At 33.6% G+C, this 20,839-nt stretch overlaps 1 protein-coding gene across 1 annotated transcript in view; it reads left to right on the forward strand.

The window, feature by feature from the left end:
- The window catches only part of MYOM2 (myomesin 2), a 154,438-nt gene that overhangs the window by 79,139 nt on the left and 54,460 nt on the right, over positions 1-20,839 (forward strand). Inside the window, 5 exon segments of the mRNA XM_043989877.1 lie at positions 4,008-4,191; positions 7,408-7,582; positions 12,338-12,459; positions 15,419-15,606; positions 16,672-16,798. Coding sequence (XP_043845812.1) covers positions 4,008-4,191; positions 7,408-7,582; positions 12,338-12,459; positions 15,419-15,606; positions 16,672-16,798 — 796 coding nt within the window.

The following is a 20,839-nucleotide window of genomic DNA, read 5'->3' on the forward strand; positions in this document are numbered from 1 at the left end:
TCTGATAAATTTGTTGGATCTATGGAAATGAACAAAAAGTTCTGATCACCAATGCCCTGTCTCATTACCTGGAAACATGACTAGGGGAGGACACTAAAATAGAGTGTTCTGATATCACGTAGACTGCTTCATCAATATAGAAACAATTGAATTTAGCAAGAATAATTCATGAAGACAAGAAGCTACCAAATAATCTGTGTGTTTTACCCAAGCATCAACCCAGGTAAGCACCTCCCAGCCTATTTCCCCCCGCCTCCTACAACTGGATTTCTCTTTTAAAAATTCATTCGAGGGCATAGTTCATGCTGTTTGCTTTTGACTTATCTTGTGTAGCTTGACTTGAATGCCAATATTGTTGGTTATAGCTCTGCCTCATTGTCCTTTCCTGTTCACAGGAGGTAATAGGATCATAGGGTCATAGCTCTAGTTCTGGAATGAACTTCAGAAGCAGTCTAGTTCACCCCTACACTTATTTTGTTGTTGAAGAAACTGAGTCCCAGGGAGGAGAAAGTAATAAGATTCACATACAACTTTTACTCTTCAGAGGAACTTTTATATCACATCCAATAAAGGAGTGAGGTTATAGCTGATTGTGAAACTAATTTGCTCTAATTTCCATTACACAAAATAGGTAGTTGCTTATGGAGGTCTATATGTATTAAAGGTACATCTGCCAACTTTCTGAGGAAAACTTTTGTCACCACTGGCCTTCGTCAGTGCCTGAATTTTCCAATATTAGCATCATTGCTTAAAGGCTAAAATCTGGGATGAGAACACATCAGTGAATTAGCACATTAGGAGAGATGGATTAGTTTATTTGATTAACATATTACCACCTACTGTCATGTAGTAGAAGAGTAGGAAGTTGAAGCAATGAGACACAGAGAAGGTACATTTGGATGGAAGGGTACATACTTTACTGTATAAGTTGTACTGCAGGCCTTTGTTGATCACTACGCTAGGGGGACTAGGGCAGTCATAGTGGGACATCGAGATATTTTGCACCTATCAGGGAGAGGTTTCAACATATGAAGGAGATAGGAAATTAGCCAAAAAAAAGTGGTGAAGACATAATTTGCCACAATTTGGTTGAGTTTTAATCCTCCATTCAGCTTAATCTGCCTGTGACCATCTTTCATTCAGTTATTCAATATCCATCTGTTGCTCATCCACTATATGCTACACATTGTGATAGGAAGGGATATTCCAAGGTAAATGAAACATGGACCTTTACATTATAGAATTTATAAGCTATTGAGGGAAAAGATTTGTAGACAAAGGACCATAATGAAAAATAAGAGATTCATAAGACTGTTAGAAGGACTGGTAACAGATTTCTGGGCTGGAAAAGATTTTCTCTTGGCTCTTAGCGACCAATTCATGGAGAAAGTGGCACCTGAGCAAGGTCTTGAAAAGTGAGTATATTTGGATCAGGAAGAAATCTTGGAGACGGGAATTCCAGATATCTTTCTGTATGTGTGATTCCTTTGAAGGTTAAAGAGGAATCTAACCATAGAAAAAATATAAGATTTATGTCATCATTTTATTTCCATATTCTCATTCTGTTTGACAGTCATATGTAATGTTCAGTATAAAATGAAGATGAGTTAAAGCAATCTAGATTTTATAAAGGAAAAGAACATAAAATACATCTACATCATTAAAAGAGGAAATGTAAAATTAGGACTAAGCTTGCTCTTATATCACATTTTACTACATATTCTTAAACATAACTTTCTGAATATGTGAATGATTTTTGTCATTTTCAAACTTAACAACTGAATAGTGTTTTTAAAAGTTTTTAAGTGTGACATTTAATTTAATTTGAAATGTTTAGGTATGCATGTTCCACACTCAAGACTGTTTATCTTCAACATATTAAAACATGCAAAAAATATAAGTGGTAAAGAGTTAATTATCTTCTTCTTAGATGAAGTCTGAAAGAAACACCTAGGTACAGTTTTATGTATTTCTACTATTATCAACTTTTTAAATGCACGATCTTTATTGATGACTATTAAACTAGTGCTTACTTGAGACAAAGAACTATGCTAGATTCTGTGGGAAATAAAAAGATGTATAAGACATTGTTCATACATTTTAGGGAGATTGTATGCAACACCTTTGTTTTGAAAGACAAGATATATGTGTGTGTACACACAAGTATATAAAGATATAAGTAACAATATAAGGGCATATAGTTACAGGTTTTAGGTAGAATGTGTCTGTAACTTCACTACACTTTCTTTAATTTAGAATCAAAAGCCTAAATAAAGAGTTTTCTTTATCAATAGTGAGATTCTCCTCTAAAAAGAGCTTCTGGATAATTGGAAGGAAGACTGGTATTTTCCTTTTCTGTTTCCCATCTGCCCCCACATTTTCCCTAGGTTATAAGTAGATTTTTTTAAGAGAGAGAGAGATTAGGACTGCTAGTTTAATTGGCATTCTGATAACATGTATGCCTATGAATGTTTTTATTAAATGAAAAGAAAATAATTTTCTAGTTTTAATGAGGAAAGGAAACTTACCCCTCTAGGAGTAATCTAGCTCCTAGCTGTCAAATCTTCAGATAGGCATACAGTCATTTCTCTTAGTTGTTCCCTATGAAAGCATCTCACCTCCAACTTTTATAGGTTTGGATACAAATTGTTTCAGCATAAACATTCTTCAGAGTTGATTTTTTATAGTAGCATATCTTCCATAATAATGAGGTTTAACAGCAAAATGCTCCAAGATGTTTATAAATTCGCAGAAATGCCAGAATCTTAGAGTTAGATGAACTTCAAAGTACACCTAGTCCATAACTTGAAAATAAAATACTTACACAACATACTTGACAAGCGGGCATCCAGTGTTTGCGCAAAGATATCTAATGAAAGGAAACCCATTACCTACCTCACTCACTCTCCCTACCTTTGGACATTTCTAATCCTTAGGAAGTTTTTCCTTATTTCAAGAATAAGTTAGATGTCTAGAGTTCTAAAAAGCACAGGTCTAAATCAATGTCCAAAGGTAGCCTTTCAGATATCATGTCCGCCTCAGTCTTCTTTTCTCCAGTCTAAGTATTCCCAGTTTCTTCATATTACTTGATCTCAAGGTCTATTGTCATTCTTGTTATCCTCCTCTGGATGTTCATCAATGTTTTTCCTAGAATGTGGAAACCAGAGCTCAGCACAAGACAGTGGATACGGCTGAGGCAGACTTTAGCAGGAATTAGTCTGAACACTACCTGTATTAAAAAAGTCTAAGATTGCAGAAACTTTTTTCCCCCTACCATATTGCATTGTTGATTCTTAGGGTGACTAGGCATGATAATTCCCCCCACTCCTAACCGGCTCCCAATGTTTTTAGAGGAACTATTGATTAACCTTACTTCTCTCCACTCCTTTCTATGAAGTTTACTTCTGGAACCTAAGAATAACACTTTATATTTATCCCTACTAAATTTCATCTCATTAGATTTGGCCTAAATTTTTAGGATCTCTCAATCTTTTAAAATCCTGACTCTATATTTCAGCCTTATATAATATGAAATTTTGATAAGTATAGCACATTTTCCTTTAGTTAAGTCACTGGCAAAAAAGGTAAAAATGTACCATCTTTAGTTTCCTAATATTTAGTTAATTCTAAGCACAAGGAATACAATGTGTCCATCCAATTTCTTAATTTTTATTTGGTGCATGCCAGTTTCTGTCAATAATTTCTTTTATACAGAACACAAGTATAAGCTAATCAAAGACCTATTTAACTGCAATTATTTTCCTCCCTACCAATATGTTTTGCAATTGTTTGTAAAAATATTATTTAATTAGCCAAGAAATAAATAGTTTTAAAAAATGTTTTGGAGAGTCTGGCAAAGTTTTTCCTGCAATTCTTGCCTGTATATTTGAGAACTACAAGTAATAGAAGAGTGGTTTTAAAAATTCAAGCTTATGAATATAGAATTTTTAATTTTGTTAAAATTATCAAGTCCTAAATTCTTTTGGTTGTTTTTCTTGCTGATGCAGTCTATGGTTGGTAGTGGGAGCTGGCAACGGGTCAATTCCCAGACAGCGGTGAGATCTCCTCGCTATGCCGTTTTTGATCTCGCAGAAGGGAAACCATATGTGTTTCGAGTTTTGACAGCAAATAAACATGGCCTCAGTGACCCTTCAGAAATTACTGTGCCAATTCAGGCACAAGACATGATTGGTAAGTTATGACAGTGAGTTATCAAAGACTGCACACAATCAGAAAATAATATGAAATTGAGAAGTATTAAAAATGCAACTTTGTCCTTTCTTTTCTTATTCTACTTCTTTCTCACATTCCTTTCTGCTTTTTATCAAAGTCATTCTCTATAGAGTAGTGTAAACTTTATACTATGTTATGTTATGTTATGTAAACTTTATTTGAATTAGTCAAAGACCTCATGCTGTAGTGATAAAGGTGCTGGTCCTTGTGTCCAGAGACCTGAATTTAAGGCCTGGACCCAATATTTACTTACTGTATGATCGTGGCTGTAACTTACCTTCTCTAGACTTTAGTTTTCTCATCTGTAGCATAGAAATCACAATATTTGTGTTACTTGTCACCTGAAATTATTGTGGGGAAAAAAAAACTTTGAAAATGGCAAAGTCAGTCTAATCAATGTAAAGAATTCATTGTTATTTGAGGTTTTTATCGGAGCCTCAGAAGCCAGTGTGCACACTGAGGTTTTTTTTTTTTTAAATTCTAGTCAAAAGATGGGGTCATAAAAACCTCAAATAACAATGAATTCTTTACATCAATAAGCATTTGTAAAGCTCCTACTATGTGTTAGGTATCATGCTAAGCTCTGGATATTTAAAATATCCAAACAGTTCCTACCATTATGGAACTTCCACTCTAATTGGGGAGACAGCTTGCAAAGAACTACATACAACTGAGATAGATGCAGGATAAATTGGAGTGCTATATGAATTTGAATAAATAGAATGCAAGTTATTTTGAAATAAGATTACATAGATATTAAGTAGTCACATGACACAATTTTAAGGCAGTGAAAGAAGATGTAAATGGATAGTGAAGAAAGTTTTCCTGCACACATGAGTTGGTTTGATCACTTTTAAAGTGGAGTTTGATTGCATGGTGTTGAAATGACCATATATTGATTAACTAATTTTTAGTATAGAGGAAACAAATTTATTCTGGAAAAGTATGCCTTTCAGAATGTATATTTCAAAGAAGGAAAAAAAAAAACCTGATACTTGATTTAAAGTTTCTAAGGATTGCCTAACTCCTATATTGTTCATCTAACTATACTTGGTTCATTGTATAAGAATGTGGGCATACAAATTTGCCAAGAAGTGGATAAAACTCTCCATACCTACTAGTGTATTTGTGAAGATTTAAAGAAAGAGAAGAGAGTTCAGTCTATGCTGCTAAAATATTTAAAACAAAAATAAAACATTTTTGTCATATTTTTAATCTAAACTTAGCTTTAGGCATGATATTCAGTAATTTAAATTGTTTTTAAAATTTTACTTTTTGCATTTTATTACTTTGCAATAAATTTGATTCTGAAAGGTATTTATTATCCTTTGTTCTTATATCAATAAACAGACAAAATTATTTAAAAATTTTCACTGCATAATTCCATTCTACTGGAACCAATTACCATATTTTACATGTAATTTTACTTTTGAATAGTGTATATTCAAATAATTTGGCTACTTTATAGGATTCATTATTTTGACTAATTGTGACCTAGCTGTAGTGATAACCCTAGGGTATTACAATCCTCAAAGGATCAGAAAACCAAACCCAAATCCAAACCTAAAGTAAACCCAACCACACTAACTCAAAATTAATCATATAAAAATTGCATCCAGAGTCAGAAGGTACATAAGAGACTGTCTTATCTGTTTCAAGGCATGACCAATGTTCTAAAATAATCTTACAAATGGTCTTTCATCATTCACTGGGAAACCTTTCATAATGAGGAACTTGCTACTTTCCAAGGTAGCCCACTCTTTTTTTTTTTGAGGGGGGTGCATCTAGGCTCTAATTGTTAGGGAGTTTTTTCCTTCTAAAAAGCCTAAATTTGCCTCTCTGGAACTTCCTTTATTTGCCCTCTTGGAATAAACAGAAAAAATTTAATCTTTTTTTTCTGAATGGTAACCCTTCAAATACTTCATTATACTTATATTCTCCCTATGACTCATTTTCCTTAGGAGTCCCATATCTTTTTAGTTGGGGCAGCTCTGTGGTAGAATGGATAGAGTACTGGGTTTGAAGTCAGGAAGACCTGAATTCAAATCCAGCCTCAGAAACTTTCTAGGTGCATGACCATGGACAGGTCACTTAACCTCAGTTTGCCACTGGAGAAGGAAATACCAAACAACTCTAGTATTTTTTGCCAAGAAAACACCATGGACAAAGGTCCACAGGATCATGAAGAGTTGAATATAACTGAAAATGGCTGAATAAAATTTATTTGATCCAAGTACGGCATTACTCTAAGGCCTTTCACCATCCTGTTTGCTCTATTTTGGATGCATTCCAATTTATTGATCTTCTTTTTTAACAATTGGCAACCCCACCCCAATAGATTCAATGCTTTTCTAAATGTAGCTTAAGATTCCTTTAGTCAACTTTTGGTTGACATATCATGTTGTTGTTTTATATTGACTTTGAAGTTTGCTAAAATTCCCATATCTTTTTTCAAATAAGTAGCAATCATCACATTTCACCCATCTTGGATTTATAAGGTTGATATTTTTGAACTCCACTATAAGACTTTATATTCATACCTATTAGATTTAATCACATTAGATTCAATTTAATCATTCTTCCTTTTAGCATCATTTTGCATCTTCTATCTCTTCCAACTTTGTATCATCTGCAAATTCAATTCTACTTAGGATAATTAAAATGTTTAGATAATTCAATTACCTTTAAATCCATTAGAAATTAATTTTAATTAATCAGAATTTAATTAATTTAATTAGGAATTAATTTAAACAAATGACATATCTAATAACTCAATTTACTATAATGCTTAAGTAACCAAAAGACCTCAATATTCAACCATTCTGGATAAATCTGTATTTATGTGATTTTGGTTGTTTTCTCTTTAGTGAGGTAGGATTAGGAAAATTCACAGAAGATTTGACAAAAAGAAGTTTTAGGATATGCCACTTTAATCCTTTCTTAGAGAATACTTCTTTTACAATTCTCATATCCTATTCCTCTCCAACTTTCAAAGATAGAAACCATGATATTTACACCTGAGCCTGTTGTGGAGACAGGTTTGGGCTTTCTCTTCTAAACCACTACTATTATAATCATCCCACAAGATAGACAATAACTGCAAAGAATAGATATTTTGCCTATATTTATTGAATGTTCTCAATATAAGAGTATTTTAAAAACTTATCCATGTAGTTGCCCCTTCTGCTCCTGGTCGTGTGCTTGCTTCAAGGAACACAAAAACATCTGTTGTTGTTCAGTGGGATAAACCCAAACAAGAAGAAGACCTAATAGGCTACTATGTTGACTGCTGCGTGGCGGGGACAAACAAATGGGAACCCTGTAATCACAAACCTATTGATTACAACAGGTAACTAATGATGCAAAATTTTCAGTTTCTTGTGTGGTTGAAATTTCTATGGTGACAAAATGGCCTTCATATTTGCAAGATGCAAAATGCCAGTTTCATTTAAAATAACTGTTTACTCATTTATAATCCAATTAATTCATACTTTCAAAGCTTGGCACATAAATTTGATATGTTTTGATGATATTTTTGTTGACAGAGTGAATAAAATGAATGTTTGGCCATTTGTGACAGAAAAGGTCAAAACATCTAATATTTGTTTCAAGAGTTATAACCAAGATACAAGACTTTTCTTTGAATAAATAACTTTAAAATAATGACTAAAATATAAAAGTAGTTCTAGAGTTTAATATTCCCTTACTGATTTTCACATTTTCCCTGCTAGCACTGTTAACAAAAGACCTTCAGGGCTACACAGGGACCTGAAATAAAAAAAGAGTCTGGTCACCAGACTGAGAAAAAAAGACTTGTAGGGAGCAAGGAGGGAGACAAGAGTTCTCAGCTGCTCAAAGTGGAGTGGAAAAGGGGTGAGATGATATAGTTTCTAGATGCTTTCAGGCAGGGGGAGAAGGCTAAGGGAGAGGACATCTGTAGACACAGTAAGCCAGGCAGCAGGATATTTAGAAAGTCCTGAGCAAGGTCTTGAGTCTGTACCTTCTGCTCAAGGTTGCCCTTGTACTAATCAAGGCTGGCTCTGTGGTTTCTGGAAGCTACAGGCATCTCCAACTTCAGCTAGGGCTCGCCTGCAAATTATTGTTGGTATGTCAGGCAGGTCTGAGCCTCAGAAGCCTTCTTACTGGCTGGTTGTTGTGTAACTTCATTGTCTAGCTCCCCTGTGAAGAAGAAATGTTCTAACATGTAGTATAGTCATTACAGAGCCCATGTTCACAGTACACAATCAGCCCAATTCTCATATCCTAGGTTGTTATAAAGCAGTTGGGGGCAACCCTTTATGGTAGAGGTAGTTGCAACTTTGCCTCACATTGGGGAAGTTGCAACTTTGCAAGGAGAGACAGGGTAGTCAGTTGGAAAGAATAATCAATTTGGAGTCAGAGATTATATATTTGAAGACCACCTCTGGTATGTACATACTACCTCTATGGTCTATGGTGAACTATGTATCATCTCTAGTTCTTGGTTCCTCATCTGAAGAATGAGAGAGAATTATATAAGAAGTTTCCTTAAGGTTCCTACCAAGCCTAAATCGATGATCCCATGACTGTAGGATCATCACTGTGTCTTTTCCTATGGCATAAGTACTAACTATACGTATGGGGCATTTTCCCAGAAACAGTGAAAAAAAAGTAAAAAAAAAAAAGTATGCCACCAGTGTCATTAGCAAGTAAGACAGACTGAGCAGCCACTAATTCCCTGAGCCAGAGAACCTATCTGATATTGCCTGGACTGGGCCCTTCTCCCTATTTGAGTGTAGAACTTCCTAAGTTCACCCTTCTCCCCTGGGGGTCTGGCTTACCCTTTCCAAATAATTTCCCTTCTCTTTGCAGGGATGTGACTTTCCTTACAAAGTAAATAAATGAAATAGTTTCCTGGTAGGGAGAAAGAAAAATGCCTAAATTTTCTTTTGTTTCTTGCAGCCTGGGGTTATTATAAAATTTCCTCTTTTTAAAAATATCTAGGGGTATCTAGGTTTTGGGATATTTTAATGGACTTGTAATAGTTTAATGATAATCCCCTTTCTTTCCCTACTTTGTCCTAATGACTCTGTTCCATGCATCTGGACCAGATATTTTATGTCTCTAATGCAAGGAAGGCTCTTTCTTCCTTTCACTTCTATATAAATTAAGAGTAAATAATGATAATTAAAAAAAACAAACAAAGCTTAGAATTGTTTTATATCCAATAGACTTTTATGGTAGGTTAAGAAAGCTTAAACAAAGAGTATATATGGTGGTGGTGGTGGTGGTTGTTTTGCAAATTTGCTCCTTGGTCACTTTGATGAATAACTAGAAAATGAACAAGTAGTGTTTTGTTTCATTTTGTTTGAGGCAGGAGTTAACATGGGATCAGTACCAACCTTCTGGTATGCTCCTAGTTTCCAAGAACTTTGGATCTCTGGTACTGCTCCTCAGCAATTTTGAGCTCTATCTGTCCTTTCCCCAATTCTTTCTGTGATCTTTATATGATCAGGGCTACAGGGCTTCAGATGAAAGTTATAAAGTCAAAAGTAGTAGGCTGTCATACATCACCAGGTATTGTTGGATTTTTTAAAGCACAAATTAGCTATAAGTTGTGGGTAGGAAAGAGACTCATGGGAAAGAAGAGTGGAAGAAGAGTTTTCTCTATCCAGCAAAAGATTCTATCGTTTCATAAAGTAAGGTATTTCAACTGAAGTTCTATGCCAATTGCTTCTCTCAAAATCTTTAAAAAATTTTTTTAATTGTCTTTTGTTTTGAGGTCACAGTAAAACTGAAAATACTGCCCCCCACATGCTTATCTTGTAATTTTACTTTTTAAACAAAAAAACCCAATAAAGCAAAAACACCCAATACAGTGATCATATTGGATAACATTCTTTCCTAGCAGTTCCCTTCCTCACTGCCATGAAGCAGGAGATATGTATTATCTGTTCTCCTCAACCATTAATTTAAAAAAAATATTCACCATTTGGCTCACTTTTTATGATCCTTTCATTTACATTATTTTAGTCATGGTACTGTTTATTTCACTTTGTAGCAGTTCATACAAATCTTTTATTTCTCCAAGTTCTTCATATTTAAAGTTCTTATTACATAATAATATACTATTAAATTTACTTTTATAAATGTTTAGTCTACATTTATATCATAATTTATTCAGCCCTTCATAATTTATATATATACATATATATTTATATATATCTACTTTGTTTTCAGTTATTTACCACAACAAAAAGCATGATTTTAATATTTTGTTATATATTGAGCCTTTTTTTTTGCCTTTGATCCTTTTATAGCATATTTTCAGTGATGGATTTGCTGGGTCACAAAGTATATACAGTTAATCACTTTTATTTTTTTTTCAATAACCAAATAAAAATCCAGAACATTTAGAAAATGTTCCAATGTCATCAATAGTTTTAACTCAGTTTTTATAGGTTCATCTATAGTTTGCTATTCTTTTAAAAGTTATGCCCTTTGACCACTTATCTATAGAAAATGTGTTTTGTTCTTATATAGTTGTATTAGTTGCCTATTTTAGACCATCATTAGTGGCATTTGATTAAAAAAAGTTCATTTTTGTTTTTTACTTCTCAGTTTCATTAATTTAAAAAAATGATAAGGCCTTTCATTTTCAGGTTACTTATATATTTGAAAATTATTGTAATATGTAATGATGTTAATACTGATCTAATTCTTATTTCTGCCAAACTACTTTCCAGTTTCCCCTTTCCCCCTTGTAACTTTTAGGTTTTGAAAAATAGAAAAATTCTTTGTACAAATGACTTTAAAATATTATTATAGAGTTTTTTCTCATATTCACTTCATAACAAGACTTTCCCCCATCTCTTAAAGCATTTGACAGTAGAATCTAATTATGTAACATTCAAGTTGTACATTTTTGACAAAAAATGAAAGGAGCTGTATTTTTTTATCAGTTATCTGGTTGACATATTTAAAAGGAGAACATAGATCCCTGGGGAGTATTTGTCAACACATGCATTCACTCTGATGGTCTTAAACATAATTTATTTTTGTTTAATAACTGCCCCAAGGAATTGTTTAAGACTATGAGGGACAGATAAGCTGCCAATCTACATTGGTTCAGATCATTTCCACATGAGAAATTCCTTATGCTAATATAAACAAGTGTTCAGAGCAACAAAACACCCTAAAATTCCTACATAGAAATTATTAAGCATATTTATATTCTGTGTATTCTTCTAATTATAGGGTGGCACATTTTGTATTCTATTACCCATGTCATTATATCCTGTGTAAATACTAAGTTATTTTACATAAACTAATACAAAAACGGCACATGTTCATATAGTAATAAAAGTATTATTCTTACATTACCATCTCCCCCTCCCCCAAGTAATTTATAATAAATGTCTCATTGGCTATGACATCTATTTTCTAATAGCTTATATTTCAAGGCAGACATTAATGATGTAGGTAATCTCTTTATATCTGTTATCTATTTATCACCTGTTTCTATATACATATTTAAATCAAATAGATAAAAAGCACAATACTTAAACTACTTTTTAGATATTAACACAATCTACGTTCAAAATATTGCCATCTTTTCGTTGGTAGCTTGATTATGGGAATAATGGTTTTGGGGCATGGGGTACCTCCCAGAATTCTTCTTATTCACTGTCTTCATAGTAAAGCAAACCCAGGAAATATAGGAATGAAGGAGAAGTCATGTTGAAAGTGACTACTACCATTGCCTTTCCAGACTTTCCAAAGGTCACTCAGAGGACAGAGGACATGATAGCCCTAAGTTTTAGTCCATATTAAATGTGTATTAATATCATTTTTAGGGAGAAGCTGATTTGTATTAGAACCTGGTAGAATTGAGTGCTTTTATCTTCTATTTTGATCCTGGCATATTGACTTTAGTAGACTTAATTTCCATGGGAAAAAGAAATTTGATATGCAGTATACTATTTATAAAACACTCAAAAAGTGGACTTCATTTCAATCCAAATGAATAATTTTTATGAAGCATCATCAATGATTTCTGCTCATAGCATAGTAGAAAATAGATAAAACATTGAAAACAAAACCCTGATTCATGTGTTTTTATCAGGTTTGTTGTTCACGGTTTAACTACTGGAGAGCAATACATCTTCCGTGTTAAAGCTGTTAATGCTATTGGGACTAGTGAAAACTCACAAGAGTCTGATGTAATAAAAGTCCAGGCTGCCCTCAGTAAGTAATTCATGTGCTCTTTGGCTCCAATTTTCAGTTCTTCAATAAGTTTTAATTTCTGCATGAATAAACATTTATGATGCCATTTGGAATATTACCAGAAGAAAAAGGAGGATGTAAATTGTTGTACAGAGAACATACATTCCTGTTGAAATGTCTCATCAATTGACCACTTGTCCTGGAAATGCCAGTGTAAGAGGGAGAAATGATAATGTGCTAATAAAGTGCAAATTAAAAATAGGGAAAAAATGATTAGAGGTCACATTTGTTTCAGAATGGCTGTCCTGATAGTAAAAGTTATAGTAGAAGCTTTAATGCACTTGTCTTCCCAGATGTATGCAGGAATTGCACTGCTTCAGTAATTTTCTGAGTCATTCTTAAATCAAGGAACTCCAATCTGTCACTCTAGTGAGTTTATAATGTTCATGTAATTGAGCTTTTATTATGCGGCTATGTCTACATAGCAGGAGAGATTCGCCAATTACCCAGGTAGCTTGATCAATGTAGCTAGTCAAACAGATTAATTCAGGTCCTAAATTTCAGAGAATAGTGAAAGACTAGAATTCTTTGTACCCTGTAATTTCATAATTGCTATTTTAGTTATTCCTTTTATTATTCAGGACCAAATAAGCAAATCAGAGTTAATTCACACATTAGCAATAAGTTATTAGAAAATTTTGCAAGAACTAAAATTTTATTAATAATGGTATACTAAGACCTCCTTGAATATCTTGTACCAATTTCCCTAAATTTCTCCTTGGTATTTTGCCCACTCTTGCCAGTTTTATAGTGTTTTGTGTAATTGTTATTCTCTCTATTAGACTGTAAGTTCCTTGAGAGCAAGATCTATGTTATCATGATCTTTTTTTACTCCCAACACTTAATTAATTGCTCATGGAAATGAATTGAATTCTTAGATTATTTCTAATTTCTAAATTTCCTAACTAACTTTGGAAAAATATTGGAAAGGGTATGATTTTATCTTAACTATATGTCCTTATTGACATTGTCAAGGAATTTAAAACTGATAATATTTGAGTCAACATGGTAGCAAAGAATATTGCTCTTTAGGCAAAGGCTCATTCTAATCCCCTTTTTTGGTTTTCCATATGCCATTGTTAACATTAAAATATTTCCATTCGCCACTTTAAGTGATTCCTAGTAAATCAGTGCCAATTTTCTGACAATTTATTGTGTAATGAAAATAACTTCTATTCAACTCCCATTTATTCAGGTTAATGGGAGGAGGGAGGAGGCTTTAAGTAGAACTTTCTCAAAGACATAGAATATGCCAGTTAGGGACCAATTTTTAGCATTTCAATTTAACCTGCTGGGTAAATAGTGCTTATTTGTAAATGGAGGCTCTATTAAAGGTGGGTACAAACTAATACTTATGTAAATTATTCAGAAGACTCCACAGGATAGCAGACTAATAGGAAGCCATATGCAGTAAGAAACATAAACATCATTAAGTATAGAGCAGCCATTTGTTATTCTTTATGCCAGTAGATCTTAATTTTCCTCCCTCTCCCTAACATATTCACCCTGAAAAAGATTTTCTCTTGCTTCAAGCTTCCAGAATAGTCTTAAATTCAATGATTTTATAATACTGATAATAATGTGAGAATTCTATGATATAGTGTTATGGACCCTGAATTTGCATCAGAGAGTTTGGGCTTGATTTTTGGCTCTACTGCTTTGCTACCTTTCTGAAGTTATAACCTTTAAGACTACCTACAGTTCTGAATCCTAAGATATAATGAATAATATGGGAGGATTTGGTGCTTCAATTGAATGGAGTTCGAGTTTTGCTAATATTCCCTTTCAGCAGCTTTCTAAAGGAAATCTAAAGTAGAGAAATGACTCACACTTGAACAAGACAGGACAAGCAAAGTAAGCCTAGGAAAAGTCACTGGCAGGGCATCTGCTGAAACTTTGTACTAGTAGGTTCCTAAAAGTAATTATATTTGGAGAACATAATAAGAGTGAAAAACCATCGCTTCTCCTCCTTTCTACCAATGTAATTCAATGGCAGAAATGGCAATCAGCAACTGGGCCACTTGGGATTCCTGTAATTGGTGGCTTGCCAAGGTGGCTGGCATGCTGCTGATTAACAGCTCTGTCAGAAGATGACAAGAGGTGAAGACAGTGTAACATGCCCTGTGGGTCAGATCCAATGTAACTTGCCCTTTGAGTTGCATTCTTCTTCATCACTTCTTCCTCATCAAAGTATAACTTTGTGTACATATATGTATATCTGTGTCAGCTTCTCTTTCCTTTTTGGGGGAGAAGGATCTGACCGAAGAGGCCCTGTTACATTCCGAATGCTAAGAGATCAGGATGGCCTGAGAACCAGCCAACAATTCAATTCAATGAAAAAACTATTAAGGACATACCTTTATTTTGAGGCACTGGTCTAGAAACTGGGTACAGAACTTAATGGGTACAAAATTTAAGAGGAAAAAGCCTTTGCCCTCAAGGAACTTCTATTTTACTAATGGGATTTCAAAAAGGAAATAGAGCTTAGAAATACTGTGTATGGATCAGTAAAACTTCACTTAGGCATATGCAAAGAGTATAGTAAAGTCTGTTATCCCAGTGACTATAGTATTGGGTGAGGGAAAAACATCAATTGGATAATCATCTCCTTATTAACCTGGAATTCATTATTTAACAAGATTTTTTTTTAAATGAGTATTAATTCTTTATACAATTTATAAAGAACTGGGCAGTATATTGTAGTAGATTGAAACTGATCTTGTGCTCAGAAGTTCAAGTTCCAATCTATGTAACCTTGGGAAAACAACCCAACTTCTTAGTCTCCCTTTTCTCATCTATAAAACAGGGATAATGATAATTGAACCCTACTGACCTCATAAGATTGTTGTGAGGAATGATGTAAGCATAGGTGAGCTATTATTTATGTTATTCATAATTTTCCATATATTTGTTCTTCTAGCTGTTCCATCACATCCTTATGGAATAACACTTCTCAACTGTGATGGTCAGTCAATGACTCTTGGTTGGAAGGTGCCAAAATTCAGTGGAGGATCACCAATCCTTGGTTATTACATAGACAAACGGGAGGCACATCATCAAAACTGGCATGAAGTCAATTCTTCTCCAGTCAAAGAACGGATCTTTACAGTTTGTATCCTTTTAATTTTTCTCTTTTATCAGTCTGAAAAATATTTTTTCCTTTCTTATTTTTGCCAGTCATCTAATGTCAAATGTTCCAGAATTCAGTGAAATTAATTTGACACATTGGTACAATTAGGGCTCCCCCTTTCTTCCTGTCCTCTATTGGAGGAATCATGGAATCAAATAAGAATATTTCAGCATTGTAAAAGATCATCTTGTCCAACTCTCTCATTTTACTGATGAAGAAACTGAGGTCCAGAGATACTTATCCAAGGCAATACAACAAATTAGTGCTAGAACCAGTGATGGAAGGCAACTGTCCTACCTCAGTCCAGTGTTTTCCTTGATACAGTAGGCAGGCGGTAACACAGCACAGATCCCACTAATCATTGGCATTTTCCTAAGCCTTTTCTGTTGTAATACAGACTCCAATAGAGTAATTTGGGGTCTAAAATCTTTCCCTTTTGTTTTTATATAATAGCCTATCCCAAGTATCCTCATAGAAAGTAGCACCTGACTGATTATTTAAATCATAGAGACCCGGAGTTATGGATTATAAAACAGAAAGGTTAGAGCTAAAAGGTGTGGAGTCTGTGGAAAGGGATAAGGCCCTTGATTGGGAATAAGAAACTATGTCTGAATTCTGACTCTGTTCATTACTCCTTATTTGACTTTGAGCAAGCCTTTTAGTATGTTTAATTCTCGCTAATAGTTTCTTCATCTATAACCTGAAAAGTATAAACTGTGTTATGTCTAAGGTCCCTTTTGGGTCTAAATCTCAAAATCCTGAATGTAACCCAGGTCACTTTGTTAGTTTGTGATGCACCCAGTACTGGATCCCAGGTCTTTTTATTCCCAGCTCTTTCCTTTTTTGACATAGGCAAAAAGGAATTTATAATTTAATATGTTGTGTCAAAAATTTCCCTAAACTGGCAACACACCTCACCAGTAAGCTTTGGTAATTATTTGTAGCATGTGGCAAATGAATTATAAGCACTTTGTTTTCCACTGACTTGTTATACAATCTAAATCCCATATTTCTTTTTTTTAAATTATTTTTCCCCAAAATAGGTGGAGAACTTGACAGAGAAAGCATTTTATGAATTCAAAATTTCTGCCACCAATTTGGCTGGCATAGGACAGCCATCTGATCCCAGTGAGCACTTTAAGTGTGAGGCTTGGACAATGCCAGAGCCTGGTAAGAGGTTACTGTCACTTGTGGGATTTCTGAGTATTAATATTGTCTCCATAGTCTGTGAAATCCAGATTAAAAATAAGCAGTTCCAGAGGGGCAGCTAGGTGGCACAGTGGATAAAGCACCAGCCCTGAATTCAGGAAGACCTGAGTTCAAATTCGGCCTCAGACACTTGACACTTACTAGCTGTGTGACTTTGGGCAAATCACTTAACTTTCATTGCCTTGGAAAAAAAAAGACCTTAGAGGCTCCTAGTTCAACTCACTCATTTTTCATATAAGCAAAGTGAGGCCCAAGGAGGTGAAGGGATTTGACTTGTTATAAAGCTAGTATATAATAGTACTGAGGTCTTAAATATCACTGTCTGATTTCATATTGTTTTCTTTAAAAAAAAACCTCATATTTTACTTAATAATATTTTATTTTTTCAGTTACATATATAATTTTCAACATTCATTTTATAGGATTTTGAGCTCCAAATTCTTCTCCTCCCTTTCTCCCCTCCCTCTCCCAAAGATAGCAAGCAATCTGCTATAGCTTATACATATATAATCATGTTAAATTTCCATATTAGTCAAGTTGTGAAAGAAGAATCAGAACAAAAGGGAAGGACCACTAGAAAGAAAGAAAACAAGAAAAAAGTGAAAATAGCATGCTTTGATCTGCATTCAGACTCTCTAGTTCTTTCTCTGGGTGTGGATAGTATCTTCCATCAAAAGTTTTTTGGAAATGTCTTTCATCACTGTATTCCTGAAAAGAGATAAATCTATCATAGTTAATCATCACACAATGTTGCTGTTAATGTGTACAATATTCTGGTTCTGCTTACTTCTCTTATCATCAGTTCATGTAATTCTTTCTAGTTTTTTCTTAAATTTACCTCCTCACTGTTTCTCATAGCACAATAGTATTCAATTACACTTATATACCACAGCTTGTTCAGCCATTAACCAATTGATGGGAATCCCCTCAATTTCCAATTCTTTGCCACCACAAAAAGAGTTGTTATAACTATTTTTGTACATGTGGGTCTTTTTCCCTTTTATTATCTCTTTGGGATATAGACCTAATAGAGGTATTATTGGATCAAAGAGTATACATAATTTTCTAGACTTTTGGGCATAGTTCCAAATTGTTTTCCAGAATGGTCGGATCAGTTCACAACTCCACCAGGAATACATGAGGGTTCCAATTTTCCCACATCTTCTCTAACATTTATCATTTTTTTCTGTCATATTAGCAAATATGATATGTGAAGTGTTTTTTATTTGCCTTTCTTTAGTCAATAGTGACTTAGAGTATTTTTCATATGAGTATGGAAAGCTTTAATTTCTCCATCTAAAAAATGCCTGTTCATATCCTTTGACCATTTATCAATTGAGGAATGATTTGTATTATTATAAAATTGACCTAGTTCTCTATATATTTGAGAAATGAGGCTTTTATCAGAAGCACTGGATATAAACATTGTTTCCTAGCTTTCTGATTTCCTTCTAATCTTTGTTGAATTGATTTTGTTTGTGTAAAACCTTTTTTAATTTAATGTAATCATAATTATCCATTTTGTATTTCATAATGCTTTCTATGTCTTGTTTGGTCACAAATTCTCCCATTTTTCATAGATCTGACAAGTAAACTATTCCTTGTTTTCCTAATTTGCTTATGGTATCACACTTTATCACCCATTTTGACCTTATCTTGGTATATGGTGTGAAATATTGGTCTATGCCTACTTTCTGCCATACTATTGTTCAGTTTTCCCAGCAATTTTCATCAAATAGTAAGTTCTTATCCTGAAAGTCTTTGGGTTTATCAAACAGCAGATTACTATAGTTATTTACTGCTGAGTCTTGTATACTTAACCTAATTCCATTGATCCACTAGTCTATTTCTTAGCCAGTATGAAATAGTTTTGATTGCTGCTTTATAACATAGTTTTATATCTGATATGGCTAGGCCATTTTCCTTTTCATTTTGTTATTAATGTCTTTGATATTCTTGACCTTTTGTTCTTCCAGATTAATTTTGTTATTATTTTTTCTAGCTCTATACAATATTTTTGGTAGTTTGATTGGTGTAGCACTAAATAGGTAAATTAATTTAGGTAGAATTACCATTTTTATTATGTTAGCTTGGCCTACCCATGAGCAATTGATATTTTTCCCAATTATTTAGATCTGAGTTTATTTGCGTGAAAAGTGTTTGGAAATTGTGTTCATATAGTTCCTTTGTTTTGTAGGTAGATTAGAAAATAATTTGTATTGTCTACAGTTATTTTAAATGGAACTTTTCTTTCTATCTCTTCTTGCTGGACTTTGTTGGTAATATACAGAAATGCCGATTATTTATGTGGATATATTTTATATTCTACAATTTTGCTAAAGTTGATAATTTTTCCAGTAGTTTTTTAGTTGATTCTCCAGGATTCTCTAAGTATACCATCATATCATCTGCAAAAAGCGATAGTTGTGTTTCCTCATTGCCTAGTCTAATTCCTTTAATTTCTGTTTCTTCTCATATTGCTAAAGCAAACATTTCTAGTACAATATTAAATAATAGTGGTGATAATAGGCATCCTTATTTCACTTGTCTCACTGGAAAAGCCAGATGCTAATTATCATTTTACAAAAACTCCATTTATTCCTATTCTCTCTAGTGTTTTTAAGAGGAATGGGTGCTGTATTTTGTCAAAAGCTTTTCTGCATCTATTCAGATAATCATATGATTTCTTCTAGTTTTGTTATTGAGGTGGTCAATTATACTGATAGTTTTCCTAATATTGAGCCAGCTTTGCAATCCTGCATAATTCTGTTCACCTTTATTGGCCTCACTTTCCTCATATGTAAGGGTGAGATAATAAGAATTCTACTAACTCTATCACATAAGAAGAGGGCTTTGTAAACCATAAATAAACATAAATGTAAATTATTAAATTAAATAAAAATTAATTTAAATTTAATACAGTTAAATTTAGATTATTTTAAAAATTCCTTTGTTATTGTTACAACTTACGCTAATTCAATTGTAATAATAACTACAATTTGCTGATGAGGTGACACTTGAATAGATGAATCCTATGATGCTATGTAATTTTTTTCTTAGCATAGCTTAAAGTAGACAAAACATACCGGTCTTTAAATTTGACAGTCTTAACTAAAGGTCTGGGTGTTGACCATTATGTGTGTATATGTGCACAAAGTCCTAATCTGATGCCTCATTGTAGCATGAAGATGACTTTGGGTTCTCTAGAACTATAATAGTGGAGATTGAGTTCTAGCAGATAGTGTGATGCTATAAAGGCTTTAAGCACAGTATAGCGTTAGGCTGCTCTCTGAGTAGATAAGTACAGAAACCTTACTAAGTACAGAGAAGATGATTACTAGCAAATTGGCTAGTAAGTGATGAATTTTTGGATATAGAAATTAAATAAATGTACAAAGTGACTGCCAACATTTTGTGGCCTATTTCTGCTTCTAAAGGGGATAGTGGTAGAATCATGGTTAATGTGATATGTGAATATGATAGTATGTTATTATGTTGTAAAAAAATAGGTAATAGATGATTGCAAAAAGAAATGGAAAGACTTATATGAAATGATTTAGAGTGAAGTTAGCAGAACCAGAAGAACAATTTATAACATAAAATCATTATTATGAAAATGAACAACTCTGGGGGAAGGTAGGTGGTGCAGTGGATAAAGCACTGGCCCTGGATTCAGAAGGACCTGGGTTCAAATCCAGACTCAGACACTTTTCACTGTCTAGGCAAGTCACTTAACCCTCATTGCCCCACAATAAATAGATAGATGGATAGATAGATAGATAGATAGATAGATAGATAGATAGATAGATAGATAGATAGATAAACAAAGAACAATTTTGGGGTCTTTTATAAATTAATGAATAATGAAGTGAGGAGAACTAGAACTCATACAATTATAAGATCACTGTAAAAACAACTTTAAAAATTTTAAGAATTATCAGTGTAATGACCATTCATGATTCCAGAGGGCTGATGATAACTCATAATGTCTATGACAGCAGT

This window comes from Dromiciops gliroides, chromosome 2 (assembly GCF_019393635.1).
Source record: "Dromiciops gliroides isolate mDroGli1 chromosome 2, mDroGli1.pri, whole genome shotgun sequence".
Classification (NCBI taxonomy): domain Eukaryota; kingdom Metazoa; phylum Chordata; class Mammalia; order Microbiotheria; family Microbiotheriidae; genus Dromiciops; species Dromiciops gliroides.